The sequence below is a fragment of the Echinops telfairi genome, unplaced genomic scaffold, assembly GCF_000313985.2.
Source record: "Echinops telfairi isolate 266 unplaced genomic scaffold, ASM31398v2 ScPeMD7_18;HRSCAF=68, whole genome shotgun sequence".
Classification (NCBI taxonomy): Eukaryota; Metazoa; Chordata; class Mammalia; order Afrosoricida; family Tenrecidae; genus Echinops; species Echinops telfairi.
In genome coordinates this window covers 83359472-83370787 of record NW_022103915.1, presented here as the reverse complement: position 1 = coordinate 83370787, position 11316 = coordinate 83359472, and the positions used below count along the sequence as shown (strand labels likewise).

General features: G+C 58.4%; 1 protein-coding gene across 4 annotated transcripts in view; it reads right to left on the bottom strand.

Moving 5' to 3' along the window:
- Positions 1–8657, bottom strand: part of ADCY4 (adenylate cyclase 4) — a 16481-nt gene extending 7824 nt beyond the window's left edge. For 3 of the 4 annotated variants that reach the window (XM_045288188.1, XM_045288189.1, XM_045288190.1), the window contains exons 1-13: positions 8574–8657; positions 8277–8438; positions 7447–7596; positions 6634–6782; positions 6438–6549; positions 5773–5900; positions 5491–5649; positions 5135–5267; positions 4733–4903; positions 1940–1986; positions 1721–1807; positions 1452–1521; positions 1055–1152 (exon numbers count right to left, since the gene is read on the bottom strand). In XM_045288188.1, coding sequence (XP_045144123.1) covers positions 1055–1152; positions 1452–1521; positions 1721–1807; positions 1940–1986; positions 4733–4903; positions 5135–5267; positions 5491–5649; positions 5773–5900; positions 6438–6549; positions 6634–6782; positions 7447–7596; positions 8277–8399 — 1427 coding nt within the window. In that variant the 5' untranslated portion in view covers positions 8400–8438; positions 8574–8657. Of the gene's footprint in view, positions 1–1054; positions 1153–1451; positions 1522–1720; positions 1808–1939; positions 1987–4732; positions 4904–5134; positions 5268–5490; positions 5650–5772; positions 6301–6437; positions 6550–6633; positions 6783–7446; positions 7597–8276; positions 8439–8573 lie in introns of those variants that run through there. The other variant, XM_045288191.1, reaches the window with a different exon arrangement.
- Positions 8658–11316: the final 2659 nt, after the last annotated feature.

Below are 11316 nucleotides of genomic sequence, written 5' to 3'. Positions count from 1 at the left end.
ACACACACACACACACACACACACACACTCTCTCTCTCGTCCGGCGACAGTCACAGAGGGGGTGACACCAACAGGAATGTACGAGACTGCTGCCGAAATAATACACACGCACTCTCTCTCTCTCTCTCTCTCTCTCAATCTTTCCCAGTAGTTAGCTACAACTACAAAAACACTTTTGGGTAAGCCCGGCTTATATGTATCATTTTAAGGCTAAAAGCCGAGACCTGTAAGACAGGCTAAAACAGGCTGCCGTGGGCTTCAGAGACTACAGCTGTTTGTGGGAGTAGAAAGCCCTGTCCTTCTCCCCAGGAGGGGCTGGTGGTTTTGAACTGCTGACCCTGCAGTTAGCAGCCCAGTGTGTAACCACTAGGCCACCAGGGCTCCTCACAGGCTAAGGACTCTATGCTAATGCACTTTTCCAAAAGTTCCAGTTGCATCTGTCTCTGTGGCCAATCACCGTGGCCCTTGGGACCACGCGACTTTGCGCGCACGTGGTACAACAAGCTCGCCCTGTGGTTCTCATCTCTGCCGACACCTTTTATTGCTGATTTTGTGCAATGCGCTGGGGTTGGGGCTACACTGTTGTGGTAATTGGTCTTTGTGAGTCTATATCAGTAACTTTTGGGGGTGGGGGGACTAAGTAGTCATAAAAAGGAAGGAGAAAAAGAATACAAGTCTTGGCTCAGTTATGAATTCAACAGAGAAAGGTTATACGCATAGATTTTTGCTGTTAGTATTCGCTGAATCTCAAAAGCATGACGACTGACCGCTGTATTCATTGCATCTAAGTGAAACGCGATCCTCAACATTACTAAGAATTCTGTGTGGTCTAGTAGGGGAGGCCCATGGGGGCTGGGGGGCTGGGGGGCATCATGAGTTCCTGCCCTGGGTGACTGCCACCAACCCCAGGGGGATGCTGCCTTTGTGGGTGCTGTCTGAAGGGAAGGGGAAGGAGGAAGTGCGAGTGGTGGGTGAGGGAGAGGAAGCTTTCGGGGGCACACGGAACAGGGTCTTCCTTGCTTGGGTGGGTGAGTGGGGGGGGGTGGTCTCTCACCTGTTTGTCACCAGCATCTGGATGATGCAGTTGGAAAGGAAGACTGTGAAGGTGCAGGCTGCGTAGTATTTGAAGGCAGGGAGTGCCGAGAGCCGGTACTGGAAGGGGGAGGGCCGGGTGGAGCCCGCGAATCAAGGAGTCAATCTCAGACAAGAGCGGGTCCCCAGTCTCCCTTCAAGTTCAGTCCCACACAGTCCCTACCTGTTCCCCAAAGAGCTACCCCCCTCCTCATTCCAGAGTGGCCCTCCTTTGGGGGAACACGTATGGCCCCTCACCCCCCACATAATAAACTGAGCAGAGCCACGTAGGGGAGGTGGGGCCCTGGGGCCTGACTCCGGCCAGGGGCTCAGGGACGAAGGTTGGCACACCCTCGGGCACCGCCACACTCCTTGCTCACCTCCTTCTCCATCTCCTTCTCCCTGAAGTACAGCGTCAGTGGGTTGAAATCCTTCGATTGCTTCCACTGTCTGACATGCATTGGGGGATGGTCAGCACCAGAGAGGAGTGAGCAGGGCAGAGAGAGGACAGGGGGTGCGGTAGGGCCAGTTGGTGCCTGGCTCAGAACAGAGAAGCCCTCACTGCCCTCCAGGTGAGCACAGCACCACCCATCCTCTGGCCAGGGACCCCAGCGCCTGGGCTCCTCCCCACCCCCCCTACTTTTCATACTTCTGAGAGTTGAGCTGTTCGATGACCTGGAAGAACTTGGCGTCCCCGGTGTCTAGCTCATCGTCTAAGCCCCGCGGGGTACGGCTCCTGCACAGGAAAGGCCAGCCTGTCACCACTGAGACCCTCAGAAGCATCTGGGTAAGGTGGCAGGAGCAGTCAGTCGATCCCCAAGTCGTTCACCCAGACAGCCCCACCGCCAAGGTGCTCAGGCCTCCTCACCGGTCCAGGCTCCACTGCGGGCCGAAGGAAGCCAGGGCCTTCTCCTGCTGAGAAAGCACATGGGGGGCAGTGGGTGGGGGGATAACGGGAGACCGTGAGTGTCCCGGAGCCAGTCAAGCGAGACAGATGGGGGCTGCACTGCATGGTCCTGCACACAATGGTGGCATTTGGCCTGGTTTTGTCCCCTGTCTCGATGACTTCTCCTCTCTGTCCACCAAACCCCACTTCCCAGGAAGAGGTGCTCCTTCAAGATGCCTCCTGACTTCTTAAGACTCTCCGGGGGTCTTTCTATGTTTTGATTTTCTGAATGTTGCTCCCACGAACTGGGCAGCTGTTTAGCTTCTGTCAGTGGAGTGGGTCTCCGTTCTCCATGCCTCTTTCTCTAAAGACACCCCCTAACTCCCACCCCCCACAGACCAATATATATGCTTTTCTTCAAAGGCAGGGAATTTCCTGTTCCCCTTGGATGCCAAAATGTTCTCCTTGGTTTCCATGGAGGGACACACAGACTGCTGACCGTTCGCGACACCCCTTGAGCGGTGCGGGAAGGTGGCGGGGAGATTACCAAGCATGATGAGGGAGGGGAAAGAGGAAGAGGAAGAGAGCCGCTTGCAGCCACTCTCTTCTCTGCTGAGGGAGGTGCGCAGTGGAAGCTGAGGGACCAAACACAGAAGGCGAGGAGGGTGAGGAGGGCAGAGGAGGAGGCCCTGAGGACCCCCGCCAGGAGGAGAAGCAGGATAGCCGGGCTCCTTTGCTCCCCTCGGCTATGTAAAGGAAGCAGGGTTGCAATTCCACCCCACACCTGCCCCAGGTATATACAAAAGGAGAGACTGTGAATTCTCTGTTCTAGGTGTGGGGTCTGTGCACTATATCTAACTTTCCCCCAATGGCCTCCTCTCTCCCTCCCAAGGCCTAGACATTATCTGAAGGCAAGGAAACTTCGATTTTTTGGTCTTCTCAACACCTAGCCCAGTGCTTACCACATGAGAGTGTTCATCAATAGCTTCTATGAGCACAAATACCGTCCCTCCCTCCCCCCATGTGGTTAGGGGCAGGCATGGCAGGGGGTCATGGCAGGGGGAGTGATTGCTCAGAGGTGCCATTTCCACGAAGGTGATGGAAAAACCTAGAGACAGATGTGGGCATGGTGGCTCCACACCGTGACTGCCCTCGGGGGTCACTGAATTGTGCACGGACAAAAGTGGTTGAAATGGGGGCGGGGGAAGAGTTTTGTTATAAATATTTCAACACAATCAGGAAAAACAGGAAAACGACAAAAGGAATGAGAGTCCAGTCCACCGCTGCTGCTGCTCGGACACCCAACAGTGGATCCAGCCCCTGGGACTTTCAGGGGTAGGGGTGGGGGTGGGGTGGGGGGGCAGGGGCTCAAGGAATTCGCAGCTGGCAGCTAACAGAGAGGTTGGTGGTTGGGCCTGCCCGAGGCTTCCCAGAAGAAAGGCCTGTTGATCCTGCTTCCACCAAGAAGACAGCCAGGACCCCCTGGCAGCAAACAATGAAGGGACCAAGAAGCACAAGTTCTGGGCCTTTGAGCTCTGCCTCTAGGATTCCTTTGAACAAGACATTCCTGCTCCTTCACCCCCATGCTTCCTAGTTGACATGCCAGTGGAGTGGGGGCGCAGGTCTCACGTGGGCTCTGGGGACACTTGTACCATGGGGATTGCACCCCCAGATTTTCACGGTCCGTGGGTTGCTAGCAAACCCCGTGCTGCACCCCATTCCCCATAGAGACCTCATCCTGCCTTCCTGCTGGGTGAGAGAAGGATACTGCGAGTCGTCCCATAAACCCAGCCAGGTGTTACCCTGTAGAGAGGATTCTGGGAAGACCAGCAGAGAGATGGCTGGGAAAGGCAGACAGGTTTTGGAAAGGACAGGCCAGTGGAGGGATACAGGCTGAGGAGATGGGAGCCTAATTGTGGTGCAGGTCTTCAGAGACATGACTGGGTGCCTGCATGCAGGGGTCTGGCAGCTAGTTGCTGAGCGTCACTCTAAAGAGTCAGCCAGTGGGGGAGATTCAGGATTTTTGAAGGTGCTATCCATGGAGCCACTGCCATCAGTCACTGCCGTCCAGGCAATCCTGACAGTAGAACTGCTCCTGGGAGTTTCTCGGAGGCACTAACTCTTTATGGGAATAGAGAGCCTCATCTTTCTCCCTTGGAGCTGGCTGGTGGTTTCAAACTGCTGACTTTGAGGTTAGCAGCCCAATGCATAATCACTCCACCAACAGGGCTCCTGGAATCTTCACCTAGACCAGAGGTAATCTTCCCTCCCTCCCCTGCCCAGCCTGCTGAGGGTGACTTCCTCTTTCAAGGCCATCTGTGATTTCTCCTGTCACCTCATAGATCCTGTCACCATGTACACATGCTGGGGAACAGGAGCAACAACTGATTTGAAGGGGAGAGCATGCAGCCGGCAGGAGGTGAGTTGAACAGCCCTGGGTCTTGGTGGGAATGGAGTTTCCCCGGTCAGGAGGAAGTGGGTCGGCCACCTTTGCAGGATCAGGAGACATGAAGGCTGGGAATTGGCGGACAAGGCCTCACTCTGAGGTGAGCTCAAAGGGTGAAGAGCTTCACGCTTTCTTCAGTGGGGAGCGGGGAGACGACCAGGAAGGGTCTGGACCCAGGGACAGGGTGACCAGATGGTGCGTCACTGTGGGACATCAAGGTTCATCCAGTGACTTAGTGGGGACAGGGGGGGAGTTGGGGAGACAGGGAGTGAGGCCCAAGGACACACTGGCGGTGGGTTTGTGTGCGTGGCGGCTGGCAGCGCACCTACCAGGAGCGGGGTGGAGGTGGACACAGGGCTGTCTATATGACTCAGGTGGGCAAACGGTTTGGCTGCGCCCCAGGACTCCAGGTAGCGAGTCATCAGCAGCGATGGACGCATCTTGGGCCCCTCCAGGGAGGACAACAGCCCTCCAGCAGGGCCCCTCTCATCCTCCTTGGCCTGGGTGGGGGAGGGGGCGTAAAAGGGCAGACAGTAAAGACCACCGATGTTTCTCCATACCCCCTGGCCACGCCCTTCGAGCTTTGTCTCCCAGCCCCCCTTCCCACCCAATTAGGTCTCAGGAATGAAACCTTTGACTGAGGAGAAGAACCAGGCCTGCTGACTGGAGGGGTGGGGGTGGGGGGTAGGTTGGGTGAACCAGCCAGCCAACGATCTAGGTTGGGCTTGTACCCGGGGGTCGATGACCAGGTAGGTAGGCTCCCCCAGCTCCCGAAGGTATGGGTCCCGGGGCTCCACGGCTGCATCCTCCACCGCATAGGCGCCTGCCAGCAGGGACAGCGTGGCCTGCGTGATGTGGACGCGCCTGGAAGGAGGAGGCGTTGGGGTCAGCAGGGAGGGCCCCCTCCGATCTCCTGTCTCTCCCAAACCATTCCCAGAGTTGACGCAAAGCCTTTGAGCTGCAGGTGAAGCTCATAGGCCCCACCCCACCAGCCTCCCGGCGCTCAGCTGAGGGTGTGCGGAGAGGGTGGCAATGCGTGGAAGGCCTGAATGGTCTCCTATGGTAGCTCCCCGGGGCTTGGCCTCACCCTGGTACACCGCCTGCCTCCATGTGGTTGGCCAGGGTGACATCATGGGACCAGACATCATACTGCCACTTCTGCAAGCCGATGACTCCACAGAGCACACTCCCTGAGTGCACACCCACTCGCATGTTGATGTCCACGCCAGTGGCAGCCCGAAGCTTCCTGAACACGGGGTGGGGGGGGAGAGGTTCTACCTTCCGAGCCCCCTCCTTACCACATCACCCTCTCCCAAGGAAGACTTCTGACAGCCTGCCTGCCCCTTCCCCACATGCATCCTGAGCTGACCTGATGGCCCGGCACATGTCCAGGCCCATGCGCACACAGTTGATGGCGTGGTCTGGCAGAGAGAGGGGCAACCCGGAGACACAGTAGTAACAATCTCCCAGGATCTTGATCCGCATGCATTCATGCTCCTGGGGGGGAGGAGGCACCCACTCAGAAGCCAGAGGCGGCCAGAAGGAGCTGGGGAGAGCTGGGGTACCGATGGACGTGCGGAGAAGCATCTCAGGTTTAGAGCTTCCCTAAACTTGCTGTGGAACTGGCTGAGGTCTTCCAAGGTTTGGGATGTCTGAGGCGCTTCCCAGCTTGTCTCCAGGCTTGGGAACAGAGAAATAGCCTCAGGATGGAGGCCACTGGAAGGGTTCAAGGTTAGGTGGTTGAGGGACACCCTTGGGGTCGGAGCAGGTGACTGAGCACAACTTTCCCTTGGAGAGGTGTCCCAGGGTTAAAGCATCTAACAATGGCTCCAGTCTGGGTTGTAGTGTTTGGAGACGTGGATGTGGTGTGTTTGAGGGTATCTGGTAGAGCATGTGGGGAGATGATTAGGGGTCTCTCCCGGTGAGCTCTGAAGTGGGACTGGGGTCTCCTGAGGCAGGCGTTTCTCTTGGAAGGGGCTTTCCAGGGTGGGAGTGTCTGCAGGCCCCTGGGTGGGGAACGAGGCCCCTCCTGACCTTGGCGATCTGGTCGAACTTGCCAAAGAGTTCATTGAGCATGAGCACCAGCTCCTTGGGAGAGCACTCGCTGGCCAGCCGGGTGAAGCCCACGATGTCTGCATACAGCACGCTGGGGGAGCAGGCGCAGACTACATCGCTGGGGTCGAGGCCCTCAGCCCACTGGTTCCCCCTTTCCACCCATCTCTCCTTATACCTGACTCCCTGGTGCCTCTTGACATAGAGGCTGTGGAAGTTGTTGGTGCTCTCAGGCCGGGACCCTTGCCCAGCCTGCAGCCTCGCCATGATCTCTGCCTTCATCTCCCGAGCCAGGTAGGCAGGAAGGATGGACAAGAGGAGGTGTTCCTGGGGGAGGGGACAACGAGTGTCAATGTTTCTGCAGTCCATCTCCAGGAAGGAGCCCCAGCCCCAAACATTTCTCCAAAGAGCCCCCCCACATGGCCCCACCCCCAACAGGTGCCTCCCCAACATACTTCCTCAGGTCCTCCCTAAAGCACATAACTGGGTCCCAGAACCCCATCTACACTCATCATCTCTAGGGACTGCTCTCCCAACACGGCTGGCCAAATTAGAATCAAATCTCACTTAGGATCATAATGTTCAAAAGCTCTCTTCTCTCTCTCACTGCGATGGAGCTGAGATGCCGACTCATCGCAGCCTAAAGGACAGGGTAGAACTGCCCCTGTGAGTTTCTAAGCGGATACCTCTTGATGGGATTAAAAAGTCCTGCCCTGCGAAGCCGCAGGTGGTTTTGAATTGCTGCCCTTTCAGATCACAGCCAAAGGCTTAACCACTACATCACCAGGTCTCTGGAGCTTTCTTACAAGCTCCTATCTGTTTGAGTCTCATAATAATAACCTTCCAACTTGGCACGTTTTGCAAGGGAAGGTCAAGTGGATTGTCCAAAGCCAGGCAGCTTGGAAAGCGAGTCCGTGTGTGTGCTTGCTTAATTTAAACACCTCCCTTGTCTTAACCTGGGCACAGCCTGCCTCCCCTGAGGCCTGCCGACCTGGTGCTTCTTCTCCGTGTCCAGCCTCCGGCGTGAATGCAGGGAACTGAGCGCTTCTCGGAACGTGGCCCGCAGGGCGCGCTCCATCAGCGCCTTGTGGTACGCTCCCACCACGTTCCCACACAGGAAGAGCACCGCGTTTGCCGCCAGCTGTGGATGAGACCAGGGTGGGAGGTGGGGCCGAGGCTACGTGAAGTTGTTGGCGAAGATGGGCTGGGAAGCACCAGGCTCCACAGTTAGGGGACTAGCTATTGTGGGACAAGCCTCAGCCACCGTGTGAGCTCCTTGGGGCACTTCGATTCCCTTTGCTTCCAACCCTTTCTTGGCTGCTGCACCAACCCGAAAGACCCCAATGTGCTGGAAACCTTTGCATGTTTAGAAACCTGTGCTGTGCAAACCTGGACTACCACCTTTCCACCATCACCCTGTGTCTCATAAAACGCTCACATTTGACATTCTCCCAACTTTTGCAAGGTCAGAAGTTGGAAACCACTAGCCACTCCTCGAGAGAAAATAAAAGGGTGTGTTGGGGGGAGGGGGGGGCTTTCTAAACCCATAAAGAATTACAGTTTTGGAACCGCACAAGGGCAGTTCTACCTTGTCCTGTAGGGTCAGTCTTGAATGGATGGCTGTGAGTTTGTTTTTCTGTTTGTTTTTGGTTGAGTGAAGCTTCCATCATCCTCATCTGTCTCCACCATCTAGAGTCCCTGCTTCTAGAGCCCTTATCTGATGGCAGCACTGCCCCCGCCTGGCATGTTCAGGACCTACATGCTGTTGTACTGTACTCCATGCCCAGCATTGGGCTCGCCCTGCGCTCCCCGTGTGCTCACCAGGGGCAGCAGCGCAGGCCGAGGTTCTGGCTGCGGCCCAAGGTACAGCCCCAGCACAAGCAGGTGTGACACTGAGGAGGCCAGGCCCGCGATAGCAGCATCCCGCATGCCCAGGGGCAACATGGTGTACACAGTGAAAATGACGAAGAGGAAGAAGGGCACCTGGAGGGGTGAGAGATGCAGGAAACAGCAAGCTGAGGAGCAGCTGCTCAAACCCTGGCCGCAGGTTCCAAGCCCCTGACCAACCCATCCCCCAGCCCCCACCTCTGCCCCTGCCCCAGCGGCCACCCTTCTCACCTGGTCCCAGGCACTGACTGTGCCCCCGGTGAAGAGGAAGCTGTGGCCCAGCGCGAGCAGCGCGGCCCACACCAGGCCGGACAGAGGACGAGTCCAGCGCTGCAGTCGCTGCTCCCGGGAAGCCAGTCCCAGCAGCAGCGTGAAGCCGCCCAAAGCGCACAGCACGGTGGCCAGGAAGCCCGGGTCGGAAGCCAGCTCCTGGAAGGAGAACTCGTGTTAGGCAAAGGCTGGATGGGGAGGTAGGGGAGCTCGTCAGAGGTAAGGGGGACCTAGGTATGAGCCGGCAGCCAGCCCCTCCATCGAGTTCTCAAAAGTGTCGCAAATCCAAGACTGGGAAGGGCCCAGACATCTCTGCGTGTCATTCATATTGTGAAACTGCTGGTCCTCTGTTTGCAGTCACAGGTTCAAACCGTTCAACCCAATACTCCACGTTGCCTGCAGCATGGAGCCTGAGCCTGGGATACGGACCCAAGACCTGGTCACCTGTGACTCCATGACCTCTCAGAGCATCGTTTCTCAGCTCTCAAATGGGAATCATAGCATGCACTAGCGTCCCTGAATTGAGTGGAAGATCCTAGTTCACAGAAAGCATTTCTCACACACTCATCGGGACTCCTAGCCACCCCACAGGATAGCGTGGAACGTGCCCGGCAGGGGTTTCCGAGACTGGAAACCTTTCGAAGAGCAGAAAGTCTCATCAGTCTCCTGCAGAGTGGCTAGTGGATTTGAACTGCTGACCTTGTGGCTAAGCAGCCCCAACCGTATCCCACGTACTTTCTGGCTAACTTGGAGAGATTCCCGGGCCCGGCAGGGGGCGCCCGGAGCCCGCCGCGCCCAGCGCCTCCCTGCCCAGCGCCGCCCGCGCTCCGGCCACCTGCCCCACCTCTGGGACCGGTCCGCGCCGCCCTCCCTGCGCTCGGTCTCCGCCTCGTTCGGAATGTTGGGCGGGACCGGCAAAGACAGGCGCTCCCAGCGGGGTTCCCACCTTGCCTCCAGGGAGACCCCGGAGCAGGATATTGCCCGAAATTGATCTGCAGACCCCTGTCGTTACCCTGTCCTCCATGCAACCGCCCCCGCCCCCCCAAGCAGAAACTGCCAATGGGTTTATTCAAGGACGAAGTGAGAGAGAGGTGAAGGTGCCTCCCTGGGGTCTGTGGGTACGTACCACTGACCCACTGGCCCTAGGAGGGAGAGAAAACCAGGAAACGAATTCCCCTGGGGCCTGTGTGGAATTTCCACCCCCCATGGAAAACGGGAAAATCCGGTGTTGGATTTCTTTTAGAACCAGGAGGGCATAGACGCTCCCCGAGGTCTGCGGGGAGTGTCCCGGGTGGAGCGACCTCTCTGCGCAGACCCAGAGGCGGTGGCGCACAGAGGTGGAGCGACTTGCCCCGGGCGGGTCACTGTAGGTTTGCAGTAAGATCTAGGGCTCAGAGGGACAACGATGACAACAGAAAACGCACGAGGAAACCGCATCCCTCTTGCCTGCCCCGCAGCCCCCGAAAATGCTCCCGCCGCCGAGAGACCCGCCCTGGGGTAGAAGCCCCGCTCACCCTGCCGCTGGCCCAGGCGACGGCGAGCAGCGCCAGCAGCGCGCCCAGCACGATGCCCAGCAGCAGCAGCAGCAGCGGGTACTGCTGGCTCAGGCTGTAGTAGGTCTCGTAGAAGAGGTCTTCGCTGGGGGGCGGCCGAGGGCTGAAGAGGCGGCCCATGGTCCCAGCTGCCCCGGGCTGGGGCGCCCAGTTAGCGCCCGCCGCGGGCCCCAGCGCCCACCGCCTCTCCCTCGTTGGGTCTCAGCCCCGGGCAGCGCGCGCCCCCAACCTCGAGGCCAGGCGGCTGCCCCCTGGCCTTCCTCGCGGCCTCGCAGGCCTCTCCCGGGGCCGATGGGGGGCCTGGCCGAGTCTCTGCGGCGCGGTCCTCAAACCCCGACTGCGGAGGTGCTCGGGCCAGGGCCTCATCGCCGGGAGCGCGGACTCGGGAGGGCTGCGGAGGAGCCCGGGCGGTCCTCTCCCCGAACTCACGGCCCGCGCCGTCGCCGCGCACCGCGGACTCGGCCCGGCTGGGAGGGAGCCCGGGGGCGGCCGCTGTGCAGGCTGCGACTCCAGTGGCCCAGCGCCCCGGGCGACAGGCGCTTCCCTCCTGGCGCCGAGGCCCCCTCCCACTTCCCAGACAGCACAGCCCGGCCCCTTTCCGTGCCCCAGCCGACTCCCCTGCCTTCCTCTCCGACTCGGATTGTCTCCTAAAACCGCCACCTCCCCCCTGCGGCTTGCTCAGGGGAGAAGAATGAGGACCGTGGGAGATAGGGAGGTGGGGGAAGAGACGCGGAAACTCAAAAACGCAAAGCCACCGAGGCAATTCTGACTCATAGTGACTCTATAGGACAGCTTAACTGCCCCTGTGGGTTTCTGAAAAGGTTACTCTCCCGGGACTGGCAAGCCTCCTCTTTCTCCCGCGGAGCAGCTGGTGGTTTCCAACTGCTGACCTCGCGGTCAGCGGCCCAACGCATAACCACTTCACCCGCCACAGGTCTCCGGGAAAGAGAATGGAGGAAGTATGAATCGCCGTAGGAAGCTTGAAGGAGCCGGGTAGCACACAGGTCAATTGCTAAAGGTGGGGACTTGAGCTCACTCTCGGCTCTGTGGGAGAGATATATGGTAGTTTTCGTGAAGATTTACAGCCTTGCAAAACTCTACGGGTTTCTGAGACGGTAACTCTTTATGGAAGTAGAAAGCCTCGTCTTTCT